Consider the following 20,257-nt stretch of genomic DNA (forward strand, 5'->3'; position numbering starts at 1 on the left):
CTTCAAGTTCTCCACCCTCTCGTGTGGGAAAACGAACACTACATGGGATTCAAAGTGATGAAACGTGAGAAATTTTGAACCTGAGCCACCACCTTCCCCGCCTGCAGGAGTCTAGTAAGCGTGTGTCTCTCTCCTCAGGTGCTGACTCTCTCCTGCAGGGGGCAGGTAAGTGTGTCCTCCCAATCCGACTTCCACGCCCGCCAGACAACAAGGAAATCAGCCCAGAGGGCTGCTTCACGAGGGTTCGCCCCCCTGGGTGAGACCCGCGCCTTTGGCCTGGTCCATCATTCGTAGCGCTGGCTCCCGGGCTTGGCGAGGGTTCACAGTGGTGCTCTCCCCAAGTAACCTGGAGTCCGGACGCGGAGTCCTGAGTGGAAGGGACGGAGCTTCCTCGTGAGGAGGCCTGTTAGGTGACACTTGAACAGTTTGCTCGCACGACCTGACGTGTCCAGCACAGGTCGGGCCTCTTGGTCGGCTCCCACCCACTCAATCGCGGACGATTCTTGGCCCAGCCCTGTCTGCCTGGGCACCGGCCTGTGGGCCTGAGTCTGAAGCCAAGGCCTCTGACCCCAGGGGAGGCGGTCCAGGGGAAGGTGAGTGGGACCAGAGCTGCAGGGCGGGGCCTGGGCACCCTGTTTCGCACACGCAGCCCTAGGAAGTTAGCCAAAGGCCTGAGAGCAGGTGGGCATCTGCCGGACAGAGCTGGCGGCGGAGAAGCTTCCGGAGGCAGAGCAGAGAGTGGGAGAGCCCAGGGGCAGGTCGAGGGCGCGTGCAGGGCGGGAGGCCCTGGTCCGGAGGCTCAGTGCTGGGTGCGGAGGGCCAGCGGGCGGCTGCGGAGGCAGGTCTGTGAGAGGCACCCAGGGGTAAGGCCTGGCCAGGGCGAGCGCAGAAGACGGGGCGGCGGGCACGTCAGAGTGAGGTGTTTGTGAAGCAAAGAGGGAGTTCAAATATGGTCAAGAAGTTTTAAGCTCAGGATGATTTACAAGTTGGCAATAACGCAAAGGGAGGCTCCTGAGAGGCGCCACTTCGGGCTGGAACGTACGGGTTTTCAACAAACCTGGAGGATGGTGACAACTTGCCCGGAGACACGGCGGGGATGTCGCAGCCTGGGTGGGAAGGTCTCGGGCCCAGGTCCTGGCTGTGGTCCAGGCCTGGTGGGGAGGCCTCTGCCAGGAGCTGGAGCGGGTGTGTGCCGGTGAGACCACTTACGAACGCTGACGTTAGAATTCCACGTCGCTTTTACAGGTCACATAATCTTATTTCCTGACTATTTAAAACTGTAAGGGCTCACCCAAAACAACCGGCACCAGGGGAGGCAGGGGAGGGGCCGGCAGCTCTCACAGGTCTCTGCGGTCCCTTCCCCACGGCAGGGGACACAGAGCCATTTCCTCACGTCTCCAGGTCCAGCCTCACCAGCCCACCGGCAGTTCCCACCAGCCTGTGGGCTTCCCGCCTTCCAGTGACTCCTCCCGAGCTTCATGCCGCTCCTGTGAAGCTCGGGCAGCGTCCTCTGGGCAGCACGGGCGCCGTGGCTCACGGGGGTGGGTGCCCGCTTCACTGTCCCCTATTTACTGCAGCCCCTCCTTGCGGCCTGTTGCAAGGAGGGGAGCAGAGACCGACGATGCAGAGGGATGAGCGGGCAGATGGCCGGGCTGACGGAGGGATGGAGGGAGGTGGGGAGGGACAGACAGACATGTGGACAGAGAGACAGACAGACAGCAACTGCGGAGTGTCTGGAGGAACGTGGCTGTTAAGTCAGTGTCTGTTGAGTGTTTCTGATCCCAGCTGCTGGAATGCCAGGGGTGAGACCCAGCCACTCCTCTATCCTGTCCTGCACGTCCGGGCCCAGCCCCTCGCTCCTAGACGTTACGCACCCTGCCCCCCCCCCCCAGGAGACCAACTGTACTGTCCTTCTTCAGGAGCAGCGACCCAGTTCCTCGTGCACGGGGGGCAAGACCTGGGGAGCCCTCTGGGGGGTGAGAGCCAGCGCAGGTCATTCTGGGGTGACTGCTCCTGGTGCCCACGCCCAGGGGTGGCTCCTGTCGGTTCACATCCCCCAGGAAACCTGGCCTGGCCAACCTCGTCCTTAGCGGGCACTTCCCCTGAGGTTTTAAAATCCGGCAGGTGGATCCAGCAGGAGAGAAACAGACTTGTCGTCTTCCTCTTGGCAAAGGCTGCCTTTGCTTCTCCGTGGTCTCTGGACGCCCCGACACCGAGGCGTCTGTCGCGTGTTCCTGTTTATCTGTGGGTCAGCTGGTACTTCTTCTGGGCAGGTGAGGGGATGCCCCTAACGGACGCCCCGTTGGACCGGCCCACCGTCTGCACACGGCCCCGTGGGGCCGGCAGGGTGGACACTAGATCGATCACCTCTGTTCTTGATACTTGCACACAGGAGGCGTTCACCCGCGTCCCGCAGCTCCTCAGGGGAAGAGCCTGCGGCCAGGAAAACGTGCCCTGCCCCGCACGACGTCACCCGGGGCCCCACCAGGCCCACCGGTGAAGGGAGCCAGGAGGCGTGTGGACGTGAACTTCCGGTAGAGTGCTTGTCCGGCGCTACCCAACGCCACCGACGGGACCCATCAGCAGAGTTCTTAAGTCTGCATCCAGGCTCTCCTGGGCCTTCATTTGCAATCAGACGAATGAAGTTCTAACAAATTATTATTGCAACACCCCCAAATTATTAATTTCTGTTACACCCTAAACCACTCCTTGTTTCCCACCTTTGTCTCTGTCTGATATTCTAAGGACTGACGTGCGCAAGGATGGTAAATACGAGGCACATCAAAGTGATGTGACACGTCCTCACTGCGCGGATTAACTGGCGTTAAGGCAAGAGCGGCTGAAACAACGCAGAAGGACACGCAGCGACTCGTGCTGGTGGGCAGAAGGGCTCGGACGTCCCCAGACATTCAGTTTAAGTGGGAGTTGCTGGTGTGACGTGATTTTAATAAATACCATTTTCAGAGAGCAGCTCCAAGAGCATCAGAAACCTGTCTCCTGGCCTCTGCTGGAGACCCCCAGGTGAGACTCCTACCCCCCCCATAACCCACGACCCCGTCGGTGACACTTGCCAACCGAGCCCCTGCCTCCTGGAAGTTAAAGCAGAAACGTGGTTAGATAAGCAAGGAACAGCGAAGGCACGCAGCCTTCCCGTCTGCGGTTCGGCTACTTGCCGCGCCGGCCCTGCAGGGACCTGGGAGCTAGTCTGTCTCCACTCACGCCGCGGCGGTGCGTTCAGGCACGCGTGAGTGAAAGTGAACTACCTTTCCCACGAAGCACGGGGCCTGTGTCTGCTCCCCGGGGTCTGTTTTGTTGGTGGCCACAGCGCAGCTGTGAGCACGGCCAAGGACCGAGCTACGCCAGGACAGTGGCACCCGGGGCTCCGCACCCGGGCCGCCCTGCCGGGAGGAGGCCGGCAGTCCCAGCAGAGGTGGCTGCCCAGAGAATCAGCGGTGGCCTTTTAAAAATGCCACACACAGCGAAGAGCTCCAGGGAGTCTGACTTCACTGGTCTGGGGTGCAGCCCTGGGCGCTGGCATTTCTCAAACCTCCCCAGATGAATGTAATGAGCGTCCCGGCTTGAGAACATGGGGAGGGGGACACAGAGCTGCTCAGAAGACCTGAGCACTCCGGGCAGCTACCACCGGCCCCGGCTTGGTCTGTGCTGGGGCGGCTCATAAAGGAAGCCGGTGAAGACGAGAGCGCTGTCTTAGGGACAGCGGGAAGCAGACGAGCCCAGGGCTCTCTGTCTCCACGTCCCGCGAGCAGCCGGAGGTGCTGCTCGGGGAGCGCTGAGGGAAGGGTGCGCCTCCCTCCGCGAGCCCTGTGCGCCCACACCGGTGAGAACCGGGGCCGCGGGCAACCGGCCTGGCCCGGGCGCGTGCCTCCTCGGTGCCCGGCAAGCAACCACATGCTGGATCAGTTTGCAGGAAATGGATACACAATAACAACATTATCAACGGCAAGCGTGACGCTCACGTAGAAGAGTGTGCACCTCCTACCATCACATCCTTTGGGGGATATATCCCTGGTTTGCACCTTGGGAGCTATGGCCCGCTTGCCGTAAGTGTGGCTGTCGTAAGTGTTGTATTCGAACGAGGTCTTGGAATATTTCTCCAGCTCTTTGGCCAAGTTGGAGCGAGGTGTGGTCGTGGGGACGTTATTTCTGTAGCCGTAGTGAGGGATCTCGAGCTGCTTTACAAAGCACATGGGCCTGGAAGCAACAAGAGAGGACAGTGTCACAGGTTAACAAGCAAGCATCCGCTCCTTGGCCGCGGGCGGAGCCCGGAGCCTCTCACTAAAAGCTGCCTTTTCCGGAGGAAAGGCCACCCACGCTGCAGCTACGCAGCCCCGAGGGGGCGGCCAGGGCGCCAGCCTGGGAGATGCAAAGAGCACAGGACGAAGCACTTAGCGCTCCCGGCTTTTCCCTTTCTCTCTTCAGAGCTCGGGCAGGTGAACGCGGGAGAGAGCCTCACCCCGGGCATCTCCTCTGCGGCGGGTCAGAGCAAGAACTGGCCCCGGGAAGGGCGCGTGAGAACCGCCCTCCCAGCACGCGAGGAAATGAGACGGGCTCTCTAGGGCGCAGAGAGAGGAGGCCAGGCGGACACTTGTTTATCCAGCCGGACAGCAGAATGGAGCACGCAGTGGTGTGTTTTGACAAATACTAACACGCACTTCCAACATCTTTACCGGGCAGCCATTCATTTTTCTAGACTTGAGATAGAATATTAAAATGGAAGAACTCTCAGTCAGACACTCACTAACATTGTCTTGTTTTCTGTGTGTGTGTCCATCTATCCGTGTACCTCAGAGGGGAATTTCAAACTTTCTTTTGGGAAATGATTTTCGACTTACAGGAGCGGGTGCGGAGGCTCCCTCAGTGTTTGCACCCAAACGCCCTTTTATGTTGACTCTGTTACTCAGTCAACAGCACATTCACTCTGGTTCCATCAACTTAGCCTATTTACTTCTCCAATCAACCAAACTGCATAAGGATCAGTTAAATGTCTATGACGGAGGCCCTTTGCAGGCAGTCCGGGGCCAGACACGGATGGAGCCCTGGGTCTCGCCTTCAGAGACCACAGGAAGGGGTGCTTCTCTGAGAACCCTTGGGAGGGAGGACCTCCGGCTACGAGACTCGGCTCAGCTTTCCTGGAGGTGTGGGTGGTCAAGGTGAAGGTCCAGGTGGGCTAGGAAACAGGCCAGGAAAGCTGGACAACGGGCAGCGAGAAAGCTGAGCGCATCTTCGGGGTGCAGGGGCCTGGGGGTCTGGGAGCAGCTGGGAGTCTGTCCGTTGGCTCAGCAGGCAAGGCCAGAGGGTTTGGCCCTGAAAGTCGGAGTCCCTAAACCTCCAGAAGACTGGGAGTGGCTTGGGGCGGAGGGGGCAGCGCTGGCGCAGGGACAGCGGGGAAGGAACGCCTGCGGGCAAAGCGGAGGTGGTGACGAAGGCCCGTGAGCCGGGGCCGCAGAGGAGACAGGACACAGGACAGGACTGCTGCCCTCACCTTAGTCTTAGGTTCCTGTTACACAATCTACTCAAAGGCGTCAAATCTTCACTGAATAAACGTAGGTTTAAATGACTGTTTTCTTCCCTTCCTTCCCGCTTTTCCGTCTCACCCCTGGAACGAGTTTTCCCTGCGTGGAGACATGGCGGGGACCGTGCCTGGGGCGAGCGCTCAGGGCTGCAGGCTTGGGCTGGCCCCGGTGCCGTCCCTTCAGGTGGGGAGGGTCCTCCTTTCCTGCCGGTCGTCCCAGCCCGAGGCACGTGCAGAGAGCTGTTTGCAGATGCAGCTGTGGGTTCCGGGCTCCTGTTCTGTCACTTGACAGGTTCCCCGTTGCATCAAGCGAAGAGGGGGCCCCAGGCTGTGGAGCCACAGAAGCAGCGAGAGTCTGGACCAGGCGGGAGCTTCCGTCTGAACAAGCGAGGCTCGCGGTTTCGGACGAGGCTTGTCCATCTCAAGCAGCCGACGGAGCTTCTCAGTGGGAGCAGGCTCGGTACTGACCCCAGGAAGGGAGCGGGGACCCCGCGGCCTTTAAGAAGGATGTGGGCACTCAGCTCTTCGCAGCTCCCAGGGGTCTGGCCCAAGTAGGTGAGGGGAGTTACCGGGAGCCCTCAGCCTCAGTCTCCCTCCCCTTTCTCACAAGTCCCTTTGGTCAGTAACTGCTCCTTCTCAGACGCACAGAGCCCGGGGCTTCAGGGGGAAGCCGTCCCGCGCCCCAGAACCAGGAGCGGGCTGAGGGGGGCCCGTGGGGCCCCACCGTTACTGATGCCAGCTCTCCTGCAAGGTGGGTGAGCCTCAGGCACGCTGGGGCGTGCTGGGCTGGTAACGCCCACACGCAGGAATCGCCAGAAGAATGCACGCCAGCGCGTACTGCGGGCTTCTCTCTAAGCGGTGGGATCACGGAAGCTGTTTATTTTCTTATTTTTGTCTAGTTAGGTATTTCTCACTTTCTAGAAAGATTGTAACTTTTCTATTGAGAGGGGAATGAAAGTGTAATGACGGTGGTGACGTCCTTCCCGAAAGACGGGAAATAACGACAAAACCAGAGCGGCTTTCAGCCATTTGCCCAGTGATTCCTTCCACGTGATTCATCCCAAAGAAATAACGTGCCTGGAGGAAAGTTTGTGTGCGCGCGTGTGTGTGTGCTTGTGTTTGTGTGTGTGTTTGTGTGCGTGTGCTTGTGTTTGTGTGTGTGCTTGTGTTTGTGTGTGTGTGCATGTGCACGTGTGTGTGCGTGTGTACTTAATGCTCTCCCTTTAACAGAAAAGTTGGGATTGACCCGATGCCTCAGGGCTGGGACCCAGCCCTGGGACTGGTGGTCCTCCCCACGCAGGACACCACAGCTCCTAAGACGGCAGTGATGGTCCTTAGACAGACCTGGAAGCCCACATCGGGGACGACACTGCCTGGAAACGCAGACTCCGCAGAGCTCACCACAGTTCCCACATGGATGAGGGTTTGAAGGGCGCGTGCAGAACGGAGGCTGACGTGAGTGGGTTGCAGAGTGTGGCTTTCTCCCGCCGCCTCCCCTCCCAGTGGCCATCCTTTCCTGGCCTTGGGTAGTGGGTCGAGCCAGGTGGCCTTTGCAGCCGACCTCGTCTGCACACTCCGTGACTGAGGGTCTCGGGCAAGTCATCTAACCCCTGCTCTTCAAGCAGGAGTGGTAACACCCCCGCCCGCCTCCCAGGGGCACGTGGGGACAGAGGCGCCCCAAGCAGGCCGGTGGAGGTGGGATCACCCCGGCCACTCGGGGCAGTGACGCCGTCCTGCAGGCTGGGGTTACGCCCTCTCCTCCACTTTAAGATAAAATCACTTTGGAATTAAACATGAAGTCTGCACTTTAAGAAAAGTGAATTAAAAAAATCCAAGTGCAAAATTTATGAGATAAAGAGATTTCACTTAGTGAAATTAAAACAAAAAGAAAATCACATTGGGCATCTCAATTCTTTTTAAAATTGTTTTGCTTTTTTGTTTTTTGGGGGGAGGTAATTAGATTTGTTTGTATGTTTGTTTGAATGGCATCTCATTAATTCTTAAAGCTCCCTTTTCAGCTGCATTTACAAAACCAGGAAACTTCAGGGCCAGAAAGGAAACCAGAAGCAACTCCCTCTGCTTCTCTCTCACGAAAATTTCCATGGGGCGGGGAGAGCCCGGAGGTGGGGGGCCCCTGCCCTCACAGAACCCCTGCCCGCCAGGGCCACCCCGGGCGCCCGGCTCCTGCAGGAGAACGTCTAACTGCACCGGCCCCCGCCCGCCTCCCTGCCAGCCCCTTCCCGGACCGCCCCGCACTAAGCGCCCCGGGCGCCGGCCCCTGGGAGTGGGAGTGGGAGTGGGTGTGGGTGGGCCTGTCAGGGGACGCGCTCCGCGTCGGTACCTTAGCACTCGGTCTGAGGCCTGGCTGGACTTGGACGCGTCACAGCTCTGGTGTTTCTCCTGAGCCTTCGCCAGTTTCTCTGCTGCGGCGATAGGGCATCCAGAGAGGCTGCAAGGACAGACAGAGGCGTCACTGTCTCCCCCAAGGCTGCCCCGCACAATCACCACCCCCTCCTGGCCCTCCGTCAGTCCCCAGCCCGGCCCGGGGCACGCCTGGGGGATGAGCAGGGACCGAGGACTGAGCTGCCTGCCTCCTGGTCCCGCAAGTGGGGCTGGGGCCACGCCGTGTGGAAAGGACACACCGTCCTCTCCAATGACAGCGAGACAAAGGTGTGTCATTCAAGGGATGACAAGCCAGTTGAAAATTTAGACACAGATTCCATTCTGGGAGGCCCGTAGTTTCTGGAGAGGAGGAATTAACCGTGTGGGTAGGAGGGGTCCCTAAGGAGCCTGAGAACCGGGCTCTCTGGTGCCAGGAGGTGGCACGGAGCTGCTGGCCCCAGTGTGGCTGCCCGTGGGCTGACCAGCACGTCCGCGTCCCTGGGAAGAGGAGTGGGGGAGGGGGAAGCAGAACGGTCTCAGGCTGCCGTCAGGCGTCCTCTGTGACTAAGTGCTTATGGGAGAGACGACAGATTTGCTCTTTTGTGTTTGAGCTGATTCTTCAGGAAACCATGGGGTACACGGGGTACAGGTGCTCAATTCACGCCCACGACGCCTCAGACTCTGAGGAGGTTTGGTGGAGGAGCGGACGTCGCCAGCCCTGTGAGCAGCCTCAGTGGGACCCTCTGTCCGGCAAGCGCCCCTTCAGAGGAAGCCCAGGAAAACCTCTGAAGGGCACAGGCTCATGGCTTCCTCCACGGCACACTTGTCACAAGTCACCACATTTACCAGACAAGCAAAAATTAAAGTGACACAACAGGTTCCTCTGTTTAGATATAATTTTACGTAAACTTGTGAAGCTGAAACTATAGGCAGTAGAAAAAAAATTAACGGAATCACTTCAGGCTTCTGAGAAAAAAGTGTCTGATAGGAACTGAGTATTCTAAGGAACTCAGTGAAAGAATAAGATAGGAGAGAGAATGGGCAAAAGTGTGGCTCTAAGCACGTGTGTTTCTAGCAACAGCCCAGAGCGATCTACGTCCTTCGGGCATCCCCCGCCAGCACCTGGCACAACTGCTGGCACTCGGGTGGCGGCCACCCTGATGACCAGTGTTTCAGCAGCGGGTCAAGGGGCCAGCCGAGTCGGGTCGGACACTGTTCAGTCGTAGTGTTTGCTAACGTCCGTCCTGCCGGACGCGCCCAGGACGGGCCCTCCGACCCCCAGATGACGGAGCTCTTCCTTCCTTCCTTCAAGTCACTGCAAACGGCTAGGGGGCCATCCGGGCTGCCACCCCGGGGAGGGCCCTGCTGGGGGCTGTCACTCCACCACCACCAGGTGGGCGAACAGCCAAGAAGTCCAACCTGCTGAGAGGGGTGTAAGCACTGGGCGTGGCCGTGCACCCGGGACGGCTCGGCTCTGCCCCCCAGAGCGGCAGTGAGGCCGCCTGTCTCGGGGCTGGAAGGGGCTGTGCAGGGGCCAGCCCCTCCGGAGGGCATGGGAGCACGGCCGCCGGGGGCTGCGCGCCAAAGCTGAGACGCAGGAGCTTTGCTTACCTTCGGTGCGAGTTCCTGTTGCTATTTACATGCCCTCGCCCTGTGCAGCCCGGAGTAGGACACTTGAGAACGTTCTCATGCATGGCAAGAACTTGACGAGGAGAAAACAGCCCAGCGTTAAAACACAGCAATGGTCCGAGGACAAAAACACGCGATCATCTTAACACAGGCTGGTTACTTTACAACAGACAGTCCTACGAACACTGGTCATGGCATGGGGGGGACACACATGGTGGGAGGAAGGCTGTCTCACCCTCACTCTAACTGGCATGCAAAGCGGGGAGCTGGGCAGGGGGGAGCTGGGGGTGGGGGGGCTGAACCGACCCCGCCGGGGTGGGAAGGCGAGGCCCCGCCACGTCTCCTGGAGGAAGCACTGCGCACTGACTGGCCACGTAACAGCACGTCGACTGGAGACGCTTAAATCATGCCTGCGCCCTGGAACACACAGCGCTGTGCAGGCACGGTGGTCACGGGTGGGTCTTCCTTTCGAATAAAATTAATAACTTTTCACTTAGGAATTAAGTACTTTTTCATTCTTCACACGGCAGAGGAGAGACAACGCACTGCTGCCTGCCGCGTGAAACCAGCAAGGGGGAGGTGGCAGGGCCCGGTCTGTGGAGCCAGGAAGCCGCCGCCTGTGTCGGGAGACCGTGTTCCAGTGTCCCCGCGGTGGCAGTGAGCCTGTCCTTTCTCTCCTGGTCCTCGGGGACCTCTCCACTGCTCTGGATTGTGGGGATGGCTGGGCTGGGGGCAAGCAGTGCTGGCCGGTCAGGAGAACTAACCCAGGCACAGCTGTCTACGAAATCCAGGGGACAACCTCGGTCCTTCTCTGCCCGCGAGGTTTACCTGGCACCAGGTGAGCGATAAGGGCCCACAAGACACACTCCGCCCAAGCTAGTTACGGCTTCTGCGATTTTTCTCGTCTCTAGAACAGCCTCTCCCTCTCCCCTGAAGTCTCCCTCCTGCTTCCACACAATGCCATCACTACTGGGGTCCACACCCTGGTCCTCCCTGCGGTCAGGTCCGCTTTGGTCTCGTCTCTGTAGCTGTCACAGCCCCATCACCCAACGGGGTCGATGCTCCGTCAGCTCCTCTCGCTCTGCGCTGGGACCCAGCTGGCCTGGGTTTCAGGGTCTCCTGCCGGGGCGTCCCTTCCTCCCCTTCCCATGTCTTCAGGGTCAAGTCACCCTCTGAAGTCCTCCCGGCTGCCCTGCCACCGTCTCAGCACCTCGGTAAGCCCCCCCGGGGATTCAGCTTCCCCCCAGTTAATATCCGTCTTTCCTTCCCTCTCACGCTAAACTCTTCAAATACCAAATCTTCCCGGGAGGTGGCCCACACCCCCGAGCTTGCCTGGGGTGAGGCCGGCCCTCTCTACCGACCCCGGCCTAACCCCGGGGGCCGGTCCCGGGGATGCACACTGCTTCCCGCGTCCACACGGCCCTCTGGCTCCTCCGCGCAGCCGTCAGGCCTGTTGTGCGCAGCTCCCCCCACCGGAGCTCTTCCGCAGGCACCCCTGCACCTGCAGAACCTTCTGGAAATCCTCTCAGACTTCTCTCGCCTGCCCCTCCTCTTCTGTGTCCACACCTCCCGTCTGGGCTCCTGCCCACCCTCCATCTGGGTCCCCTCTCCGCCCAGGCAGCTGCGCCCCATTTCCCCCGACATGGCTCAGAGGACAGAGCCGGGTGGCCCCACCCTCCTCAGGTCTCCAGGCTGGCCCGGCCGCCTGCTGGGATACACACAGAGATCCTGGATTAAACTAGGGACACTGGAGCCCTCACTCCCCCATTAGATGTGGCCCTGCTTCTGCAGTCCGCCCTCAGCCGTCGGTCTACCATCCTGACCATCTACCCAGGGAGACTCCTTGGCGTCTTCCTGGCCTCCCTCCCTGTCTCATCCTCACGTCCTGTCAGCCTGTCTCGGAAGGTTCCTCGAGTCTGTCCCAGATTTTCCATCCCACTGCCTACTCCCCGCCCCCACCCCGTCCCCCTGGTCTCCTGTGCGGACTATCCACACAGCTTTCAGAAAGCGCAGTGGGGGCTTGCTCTCTCCCGCGGACCAGGTCAGGCGCTGCCCCAGGGATGCCCGCGGGCCCCTCCGGGGCGGTCCTGCCTGAAGGCCCCGGCACGCACTGGCCCTCGGTCACACGCGGTCACTGTCTTGTGCGCGTGCCCCCTTTCTCAGATGGGTGGGGGGTTCTTGGGGGACCAGGGCTGGTCTCATCAGCGGTGTATACTCTGTGTCTCCGACACTATGTGTTGCAAGCTGGGGTGGAGGCTACTTGGCTAAATTTGGACAGAAATGACTGGGGGAAGCCAGCCTAAACAAGCTAAAAAAACAAAAAGGAGAAAAGGAGAGACGTGCCTTCTACGGAGCCCTTTAATTTTTTGCACACTTTTATGGTGCTATAAAAAATCGCATGAGTCAGTCTTTAGAAGTGACTTTTAGAGATACTCTGGAAGGCGTCTGCAGGACTGGGGGCACAGCTGAACGCCCACGTTACGTGGGCGACGGTGAGGCCCGGCGCGACCTGACCCGGGGTCTGTGTGACCAGGTACCAGGAGCAGCGTGTCGGGGCACAGGCCGGGTTTCACTGCGTTTAGACTTTTCTGGAGAAAACACAGCATGAGGAGGGCGCTCAGCCGTGGGAGGGAGCTGCTAGCCTACTCTGATGCCTCAAAGGAAAACTGCATAAAGCTCTTCCTTCTTAAACGTTAGTGCCTGGTCTTGAGGCCTTGCTCTGTAGATGAGGACCACGAGGTGCAGAGTGTGCACCTGCCCAGCCTCACGCAGCCCGTTAGCACTGACCCGGAACGTCACACGCAGGCCTCCGCGGAGACAGGCGGGCGTGCGAGTGGGACAGTGTGGGCTTCGGACTCAGCTCTGCTCTCTGCTCAGCGAGGGAGCGCCTGCCACGGGTTCACAAAGCACTGCGCACCCGGGGGAAGAGGAGGCTGAGGGTCTGGGCTTCAGATTGCTCATCTGAAAACAGGGCCGGTACCACCCCGCAGGGTCTGCGGGGCCTCGGTGAGGCCGTGCTTGCCGGGTGGGGGCCGGGCGCCCGGCACAGAGGGTGCGCTCGGGACAGAAGCGGCTGCAGGGGAAGCGTGCTGCCTCCTGCTCATGTAACACACGGGCTCAGCCGGGCTCCCCGGGCCTGGCGCTCACAGCCCAGCCAGCTCCCACCCGCAGGACCGTAGCAAGAAGCACAGGGTTCCGGGTTCTGGGAGGCCCTCGAAGACCTGGAGCCACGATCACTTCCACTGAGGTCTCACCTGCAAACACTTTCAGCCAGACGGCTTTCTAAGCCTCGACTACCACTGTGCACTGCTCTCTGTTCACGGGACCCATCAGGGTGGCCTTCCAGGTGGGACCACCCTCAGAAGGTGGCCGTGGTCACACCTCCTGTCGAGCTCTGACTTTTTCCGCACTAGAAACTGCGCCCCGCAGAGCGAGGAGCACCCTTCACGGACCCCAGACTCAGAATCACGATCTTGCACTCAGGTCGTCATTTCTGAAAATGGACCTTTTTTCTGAGCCGTCAACTCTAGCTGGACTGGAACAGTGGGCGTGTGTTACGGGGCTGAGGGAAAGGTGAGGACGAAAGTGTGCGTTGTTTCAGTTCTCAGAGAAATGTAGCTTTTTCATAAAGGTCATGCATATTCTTAAAACCTAACTAAAATGAAGGGTAAGGTCAAAACCTACCCAATTTAGACCTCCTCATTTAGGATTTTGTTGTGTAGAAATGTTGGGACGACCATGACATGAAAAAGGTCTATGAGGAAAATGCAGTCGAACATAAAAAGTGGTTCACGGAGACAGAGGAGGTCGGGTAACTGGGCAAAGGAGGCCCCGAGGCCCCTTCTCCCAGGGGCTCCCAGCAGTTTAGCGCTGGATGGATGTCTCTGCAACTGTCTAAGTTCCGTCTGCAACTTGAGGGGAGGGAAGGGGAGAAGTGATTTGTGTGGGTCACAGAGGAGGGAGCAATGAAATAAGGACCGGAGGTCAGGCCTGCTTGGGCCAGCACCACGGGGGGCTGGGGTCCAGGGCCGATCTGCGGGGAGAGGCCCAGGAAGCACCGCGGGCTGGGGTGGGGCGGGTGGGGACTGGTCCTGAGCAGGCTGCCGTCGGCACAAGGAGGAGCTCCCTGAGGCGGGCTGCCCTGAGCCGGAGATGGAGGTGACGAGGCGCGGAGGACGACAGGACAGGGCGCAGGCGTGTGGGCCCCGGGGTGCTGGGGCCCACAGACTTACTTTCCGGAGGGACCCTATCTTTGTGCGGGCATCCGGACAAACTGCGGTGATGCGGATACAGCCCGGTTACGTGGCCGGTTCCATCGCACCCTGGGGTGGGGCACTTGCTCTCTTTCTTTTCTGCTCTCGAGGGATCTAAAAGCGACAACAGGTGTCAAGACAGTGAATGTTTTGCCAGCTGAAGACAAACGTGGTTATTCAACAATCCAAAGAGACTCCGATAAATAAAGACACAAAGCAGGTGCTGGGGGCGGACTGTGACGTCAGGCTTCGGCGCAGGTGGCTTGCTGATCTGGGGTGAATGCTTTACCTTAAATGGTAATCATGAATCATAACACATTTCCAACAGTCTCTGCATTCAAGCAAGAAGAGGCCGTCCCTACCGGAACTCTGACTCATTATTTTCCCGTGTGTTACATGGGGAGCTCTGCTGCTCAAAGAGTCAACGGAAATCGTGATGAGACAGTGGCCTTCTCAGAGAACAAAGTGTTTCCATGGCCGTTCGGCAACGGCTCCGTGAAATTCGACCAGAAAACATAACGCCATTCAAACACTCTGGCGCAGAATTTCTTTCTTACTGAGAGTACTGATTGTACACACTCTAAGCTGCAAAATTTTCCTGAAATGAATTGAATTCTCTTGCAGCTCTGTTTCTTAGCACACCAATTCAGCGCTTTTCTGAAGACAAGCTGAACTCTCAGAAGGCACTGCAAGCAGATGGCCCAACGGTGGAGACCCCACCCGACAGAGGAGACGGGCAGTCAAAACTGTGCCGGAAGCTGCTGGCGCGGTCACTGGTTTTGGTCTCTTCGTCTGTCCTTGGAACCAGAGGAAGGCTCTCGCAGCTGTGCATGCAAGATGCTTCTAGCAGCCCCATGGGCCCCTGAGCACCGACGGGGAGGGGCAGCAGGCATTTGGGCAAAACTCGAATGCCAGGTGCCAGCAAGGCAATGACACGGCTAACAAAATTACTTCTGTCCCCAAACTGACCACAGGTTCAAAGATGTGCAGGAAACCACCCCAGAAACAATTGCTAAGGCAGAGAGCCCAGACCAGACGGGAGAGGTGTGTGGACACCACCTCGCAGCCCGCGTCAGACCCAGGCGCGCAAGCCGCCCGTCGACGGGGAGGGACCGCGGCGGGTCTGGTCTAGGGGCGCGGCCGTTGGAGTTTCTGCAGGGCCTCAGTGCTTTTTATTGCTGTCTCACTGCTCAGGCTAATTATGGTGGCTAGAAAATACATGTTTCCTTTTGGTTAGGGATTCATTTTATATCAAGAAAAAAGATTGGTTTAAAAGTTTTGGAACTTTTTGGGGCTTTCATCTCAAGTCATTCATGTGAACCTGAAACAGACGGAGGACTCATGGGAATATATGAAGGATTTACGTTTATATAAAAACCCCTCCTTGCAATTTTCGCCAACATTTTGTTCTGAAAGATGTGTCTTCCGGGTCCTGGAATCTCTCAAGCCCGTGCGGGCATTGAGGGAGATGCCCTGGGCGCGGCGCTCAGCTCCTTCCTAGCCCTGTTTGCAGGCAAGCCTGTCTGGAGGCAAACCTAAGCCTTGTGGCTGGTGGCGACTTCCGTTCCTCAGGCTCTTCCTGGGGCGGTTGGAGCACATGCAATCAAGGGGCTGGCGTGCCAGTGCCTTCTGAGCGATTCCAGTCGCGTGGGCACAATTTACCTACTGTGACCGTAAGTTAGGAAGTGTGCAGTAGCAGTTTCAAAGGACAATATTGATCATTTAAGGTCATAAACGAGATATAATTTAAAATCATTAACCAGACATAAAGAACTTTTAAAGGGTGAAAAAAATAGCTTATAACTATTATTAATCATTAAGTGACTTTCTCAAGAGCATACTGACAACTTCCTACCAAATTATATTATCGCACAGATTTGGAGAGTGTCCCGAGGTTGGGTGCAGATCTGTGCAAAGACTGTGTGGCTGCAGGTCCCACGAGTTTGGAGACACTGAGGGTGCCCTCTCCTCTGGGTGCACGAGCCCCCCGGGGGGGTGTGCCATTTGCTTTCATCATTCCTTCCCTCCCCTTCTTACTTCTTGCAGCCCCGATTCATCTTGAAAGCAAATTTTCTGAGCAAACATCAAACAAGGAAGCAAGCAAGCAAACAAAGCAACAATTCAACTGAAAACCTGGTGACATCTAGAAAAACTCGTTTAGCTTGCTTCCCCTTCCTCCCTTTCGAGTAGATGCTTGAGGAGAAGAAAGACAGGATGAAGTTTGTTTTTGCTCCAGATTCTGGAACGGCTACTCAGGTAGAACCTACATCACCTCGAGAAGATATGAATGTGCAGGTGAGAACTGGAGTGAATGTTCTCTCTGTCTTTAACACAATAGCAGGGAAGCTGAGGATAGATGGTGGGTGTGCCTTGTGGTCGGGTAGCTGTCCGCGGCCATGCTGGTAAGGGAGGACGCACTTTTTCTTATTTTAATAAGGAGGGCGTTAATCTCTTTGCCGCCCTTTGGTGTCCTTGCTTGGCTTTACTGACTTGGTTCTGAACATAACTACAGACGTCTGAAAAGAACCTGGGGAGCGATGTGAGCGCACCTCTGAGAAGCAGAGGTGGGCTTTGACCAGAGGAGGGGTCCGGAAGCACTGGGGTGAGGCAGAAGCCGTGCCTTCCAGCTCATGCGGGAAGTCCAAAGCCCCAGCCCTTCCCCATTCCAGGGGAAAAGCACACCTCGGTTTGGGGTTTTACTGTTCGTTTTCATCCTGTTCCTGTTCATTTAGGGGAAGCAAGCGATTTGAATTCCACTTCTTGCCAAAAACAAAGTACAACAGAATAACAACAGCAAAACAAAATGAGTAAAAATCCATAGCGAGCTGCTGGGTGCGAAGGAACGACAGAATCCAAGGTGGCACCGCAGCGTCGCCCCCTCGGCGAGCCCGCAGGCCTCCCCGGAAAGTGGGCCTGTGCTCAAGGCCGAGACTCCATCCCGAACCCCACTCTGCAGACTTCCAGACAGAAGCCTGACGTGCTTGTCCACCCGAGCCGTCCCGTGAGAAGGGACACCATGTCCTCCTAAACGTGCTTAGTTCCCGTGTGATTCTGATACCCAGCTAGAGAGCCCTCAGAGGTGGCAGGGCAGTTACACACACATGCTGCGGCTCCTGGTCTTCAAACACCCACAGCAAGCCTGGAGCGCCACTGAGAAGCGGCCCTGCCCTGCACGCTGCACCTCGCGGGGTCTGCCCTGCACCTGCCTAGGGAAGTGACGGTCAGCACTGAGCTCCTGCCGCACGGGGAGCCCAGGGGCCTCTGGCTAAGGCTCATCTCCGATCGGGGTTTGGTGAGAGCGAGGCCTGACTTGCCCCTGGAGGTGTGTGCACACACTGAGAGGAGAGCCCGCCTACGTCACAGCAGGGAAAGGAGGCTCTGACTGCTGGGCGTTTGCGCAGCAGTCGATTTTCAAACCACATTCCTGACCCTCATGATCAGGAAACAGTATTCGTGGAGCAATGTGCAGAACAGGAGGTCCTTTTCGTACTAATTTGGAAAGATTTAAGAACCACCAACTTCTTGCTTCTCACTTCACTCTGAAACACCCACACTGCCAAGGTCCCGCCCGAGGTTAAATCACATTCCGCCTCCTGCTGAGCGGGGACACATGACTGACACTGGAAACACGAAGCAGCCGTTCAGGTTGGAAACACACACGCCTGCCGTGTCCGGATGCGGTTAAACCCACAGACCCGTGCAGACCTGTGCCGCGTACACCGCCGGGGAAGACCGGGGAGCAACTACCATAGTGGGCGGCTCTGAGGGTCTGACCATAAAGCAAGCACCGTGACTGTTTCCACCACGGACAGATCGGGGGCGTGAACTAAGGAAACGGCCTCTGTGCTCAGCCCGGGCCGCCTCGCGGGCGCCGCAGGGGCCGCGCGGCTTCCTGCCTCGGCACTGACGCACGGTCACCGGCCTCGTCTTCCGTCGCTGGTCGGTTTCTGTCGGGGATATTTCCTGTGGGGAGCTTTTACCAGTGACTGCCACGTGATGGTAGCTTTGTGAACCATGGTGCCACCGCCTCAACGCAATGGGTGGAATCTGTGCTTCACCCCAGGGGACTGGTTGTCACGTGAGCCCCGGCCACAGGTCCCAGGCTGGGGCTCCTCTGCGAGGACGCAGGCTGGTCCTGACAACGCGCATCACGTGCCGTGCCTCTGCCTGGGCCCTCCTTCCCCGACAAGCCTTTCCCACGGGCCCAGCCCCCCGTCCACCCACTCTGACTATGGGACTTCGGGCTGCTTTCTGCATTTCTCAGACGGACGTTTGACTTGTGCGTCAGAAGCATAACCACAAAAGAGAGACCTGGAGTCAACGCTGAGACGCATGCATGAGTGACGGTGCAGTGTGGGGCGGGCGGCCTCTCTCGAGCCTGCGCTCACCTGCCTCGCTAGCTCACGGTCTCGTGAGGCAACTTACGTGAGGTAGAAATATTACCTTTACCATAGTATGGCTTTTTGACGTGGCTGTCGCCGGCCTTCGGCTTCCTCTCCTCCCCGGGGAGCGGTCGTGGCGACTGGTCCTCGTAGGACCGCATGCTGTCCCGCCTTCCAGCCTCCAGCGCCATCTTCTCCCTCATGGCCTTGGCCCGCTCCGTCTCCAGAGCGATGGCCTTCTCCAGGAGGGTCAGGTTCCCCTTGGTCATGTCGAACACCTCCTCGGACCGGTCCGAGTTCACAGAGGCCGCGTCGTCGTCCCCGCCGCGGTACCCGTCCTCCCTGGCACAGCTGGAGAAAGTTCTGGAGCGCGGGCTCAGCTGCTCCTCCAGCCGCATCAGGTTCACCATGTCGGAGTAGCTGCGGTCGGGCGTCCGGCCCGGGAAGTCATCCTCCTGCCGGCCGAGCGGGCGGAGGCCGGGGTTGGGAGGTGCGGGCCGGTCCTGCGGAGCAGTCTCGCTCAGCTTGCGGGCCAGGTCGAAGCACTGGTTCCGCAGGCACTCCAGGCTGCTCAGACACGCCTCCTCATCCCTCTCCTCCGCCAGCTTCTCGGCCAGCCCGCCGCCCGCCGGCTTGCCGAGCATCACGTAGTTGAGGCCGCGCACGTCCGGTGGTGCCAGCGGGTCGGCGTAGGCCCGGTCGGCGGCGCTGTCCGCCAGCACCACACCGTGGCCCTGGGCCAGCAGTTTCAGGGAGTCCACGGTCTCGCGGACCACGTCGCTGTCCAGGTCCAGGCTGAGCTCGGCCTTCCGGCCAAGGCCCTCGGGCTTGTCGCCCTCGTCCTCCAGGCTGTGGGAGGTGCTGCTGTTCATCTCGGACTCGGTCCGGGCGCGGAATGCGGCATCCTCGGCGATCTTGCCCAGGTTCAGAAGGGACTTGGCCACCAGCTCGTCATAGTTGTCGTACTCGTCGTTGTCGTCGTCCTTCCCCACGTCCTGCGTGCCGCGAGGGTTGTGGCAGCTCCCCTGGCGGGCCTCTGCAAAGACAATTAAAGACAAGGACAGAAAAGAAGAGGGAAACGTGGCTAGCACTCGAGGTGCGGCTGCACCAGCGCTGACGGCAGCAGCCTGCCCGCCAAGCCCTGCTCGTCGCACGGCCGGACCCCCGGACCACCTGCGGGCGCGCTGACCGTGTGGACGTGAAGGAAACGGAACGTGCAGGAAGACGGGGGCCCTTGGACATCCTTGCCGTGAGCTGTGCACTTCCTTCACGCACGTTCAGAGAAACCAGTATATACGGTAAATGCACCTTTAAAATGTTAATTTTTCATTACGTCTAAAGTTTGAGAATTACTTTTTATTGGCTTTGTTTATGGGCAGCGCAACCAGATGCACAATAGTCGTGCTCAGCATACGACTCGGCTTTCTCAGAGCTTGTGAACTTTACGTGTCGCGGGCTCTTAAGCAGATGGTCACAGCCATTGCTCTTAAACGATGCCCGCAGAGATGTCCAGGCAGCGCAGGACAAAGCCGAGGTTCTTGAGAGTGGCGCAGGGAGGGGCGGCGCTGGCTTTCCGTTCAGGAGTACGGGTCTGGGCTGAGAGCGGTTTTGAGTTTTCCACCTGAGAGATAATCTGTCAGGGTACCCAGTGAAGCAACAGGAATGCCCTGGAAAACACTCAGAAACGAAACCTGTTAACTGATTTCTCAGACGCATCTCAGCAGGCTGAGAGAGAGGGTGGGGGAAGCTACGCAGTGACCGAAAGCCTGAAGAAACAGGACTGAGCGAGCTGGTGCAGCCACGGCCCATGGACAGTGTCTGTGACCGACCGTCCAGCCCACAGCCTCGGGGGCATCTGGGGGAGCTGGTGGAAGTGACCCGGGAATCAGGGCTGTGGCCAATCTCAGAAAAACTTAGGAAAACTCATTAAAAATTATACGAAACCTCTGTATTTCATCCGAGGGGCATTCTGTTTAACACTAAAGGAGTATCTGGTACATGCAAATACGCCTGGTCACTGCTGTGTCTCCTGCAAAATGTGCAAGTAATAAGTGGACCCTCAAATGGACCCCCACCTC

General features: G+C 58.5%; 1 protein-coding gene across 1 annotated transcript in view; it reads right to left on the reverse strand.

The window, feature by feature from the left end:
• MYT1L (myelin transcription factor 1 like) overlaps window positions 1–20,257 on the reverse strand; it is a 171,673-nt gene that overhangs the window by 73,415 nt on the left and 78,001 nt on the right. The window contains exons 8-12 of the mRNA XM_074341602.1: window positions 18,247–19,215; window positions 13,777–13,911; window positions 9,527–9,617; window positions 7,875–7,982; window positions 4,001–4,212 (exon numbers count right to left, since the gene is read on the reverse strand). Coding sequence (XP_074197703.1) covers window positions 4,001–4,212; window positions 7,875–7,982; window positions 9,527–9,617; window positions 13,777–13,911; window positions 18,247–19,215 — 1,515 coding nt within the window. The remainder of the gene's footprint in view (window positions 1–4,000; window positions 4,213–7,874; window positions 7,983–9,526; window positions 9,618–13,776; window positions 13,912–18,246; window positions 19,216–20,257) is intronic.

Source organism: Camelus bactrianus, chromosome 15 (assembly GCF_048773025.1).
Source record: "Camelus bactrianus isolate YW-2024 breed Bactrian camel chromosome 15, ASM4877302v1, whole genome shotgun sequence".
NCBI classification, from domain to species: Eukaryota; Metazoa; Chordata; class Mammalia; order Artiodactyla; family Camelidae; genus Camelus; species Camelus bactrianus.